Here is a 1,985-nt window from a genome sequence, read left to right on the forward strand (position 1 = left end):
GGGGGGCAGAGGGGCAGAAAGATTAATGCAATGAAACTTCTAAACTAAACACGTGCTCCGGGGACCATCGGTGGCTCTGCTTCTGACTTTCTTTCCTGCTCTAATCAGCCGTAAAAAAGGCAGCGTTACGGCTCCGCGCCCCCCGGTGGCCGCGTAGCCACAGGCAATGTCACTGTGAAGCCGAGGACGGTGATCAGTGCTGACACGGAGCCTGTTAGAGGAGTTCAGAAGCGGTTGTCTGTTTATGAATAAAACACAGCCCGTTTGTCAGACGACCACGCTGACCCAACACTGGGAGCGAGCAGCACTTAACCAGGTCAGGGTTAGTTCTAACTCCGGTCTGGTCGTTACCACCAGACCAGATAACAGACGATAACGTATTTTATTATGGTTTGGATGCATCGATTTTTCACAACAAGAATTATTTCATCCAACATGAAGTAATTATTATTATTATTACTATTGTAGAAGTTGCTCTGATTACAGATTCATTAATTGGGTCAGGGGTGTTGATCATTAATGAAAATTGGCCTGATGAGAGCGTTGGGGGCGGGGCTTGGACCTCTGCCCCGCCCCAAATGCAAATACATGAAAACAACTGAAAAGAAGCCGACACTGAGGCCAACGTTGATTTGGTTTATACAGCGATATTTTTTAATTAGTGTTTGGAAATCACTGCTATGAATTAATGTATTGATTGTTTTTTTTGCTCATATCAGTAATATTAATTGGAGAAATTTATTGCGATTTTTTTTTTCTTTTTTTTGCCCATTTTTTCTTTTTTACATCTGACATTTAGCTCCGGGACATGTCGGAGATTGAGTTCATAAAACATTCTATATTACTGCGAGGCATGAAAGAAAAATAAGACGAAAGACAGAAATGACAAAGTCATTTAATTTTAAATTAATGCATTATATTTGTAATTATCTAAATACATTTTCATATTCACTTGTTATGACAATGTATTTTTAATAATTTTTCTGTGGGGAGTTTTTTAAATTTTAGATCATCCTCTACAAAATGTATTCATAATTAAGAAATAATAATACAATTATTTTGAGCAGGATTTCTTTTTTAGTTTATAAAATAATAGTTCCTTTGTAGATTACACAGTCTTTGATTGGAACCCTTTGATCTCAGAGTCACATCATTGTCAAAAAGAAATATTTTCTTTGCTGTAAGAGAATGAAATGATTGCGGTGACTGACCTCACTCCAGACCAGCATGGTTCCAAAGATGACCTGCAGACCGTCGAAAAAGTTGTCCCCAATGATGATGACTGTAGCGCCCCCTGTCGTCCAGCCTTCACTGGGACTAATGGCTTTGATGCTTGGAGTCGCTACAAGATAGAAAAAAAAAGACGAGGAGTTAACAAATGGAACGACACACGACAAGGGCGTCTCGTGTTGTCTGTATCTGTTACTCTCTGGCTCACACACACACACACACACACACATACACACACACACACACACCCCACCACCGCCGCCGTCTCCCAGGGGTCACGGGAAAGCAAGGAATACTAATCAGGGTGATTATACACGCCCCGTTATTAAACATCACCCCTGCCCCGTGTGCGAGGAGCGCTTGTTTTATGACACATGGCAAACGTGCGGGCGTGTAAATGTCAGGTGTGCTGAGAGCCTGATCAAAGGCCAGGCGAGCGGGGAGCAGAGCGAGCCAACAGTGGCCGCGCCCTCTGAATAAGTGGCCTTCATTAGGCCGACGCTCAGCTGTCTCTGCTACTTTATCGGCACCTGCTCGCTGGTGTTCAGGACCGACGACACGGCTGAGGACAAGTGGACGAGACTGGAACTGATCTGAGGATCTGGAGGAGCTGAAGCTGCGCTCCTTCACAGATCTGCAGCCTGTCAGACATGTTGAAGACTTGAAGCGCTCATAATCCATTTTAGAGACGACTGACTTTCCCCCCCGCAGCCGGGCCCCCACCCCCACCCCCCCCGCCCACCTCCCCCGCTCAC

The 1,985-nt window shown here is 44.7% G+C and overlaps 1 protein-coding gene across 1 annotated transcript in view; it reads right to left on the reverse strand.

Moving 5' to 3' along the window:
• Positions 1 to 1,985, reverse strand: part of ebf1a (EBF transcription factor 1a) — a 48,376-nt gene that overhangs the window by 16,566 nt on the left and 29,825 nt on the right. Inside the window, exons 9-10 of the mRNA XM_025063374.1 lie at positions 1,180 to 1,342; positions 130 to 211 (exon numbers count right to left, since the gene is read on the reverse strand). Of these exons, the coding sequence (XP_024919142.1) occupies positions 130 to 211; positions 1,180 to 1,342 (245 nt within the window). The remainder of the gene's footprint in view (positions 1 to 129; positions 212 to 1,179; positions 1,343 to 1,985) is intronic.

This window comes from Cynoglossus semilaevis, chromosome 15 (assembly GCF_000523025.1).
Source record: "Cynoglossus semilaevis isolate Cse_v1.0 chromosome 15, Cse_v1.0, whole genome shotgun sequence".
NCBI lineage: Eukaryota > Metazoa > Chordata > Actinopteri > Pleuronectiformes > Cynoglossidae > Cynoglossus > Cynoglossus semilaevis.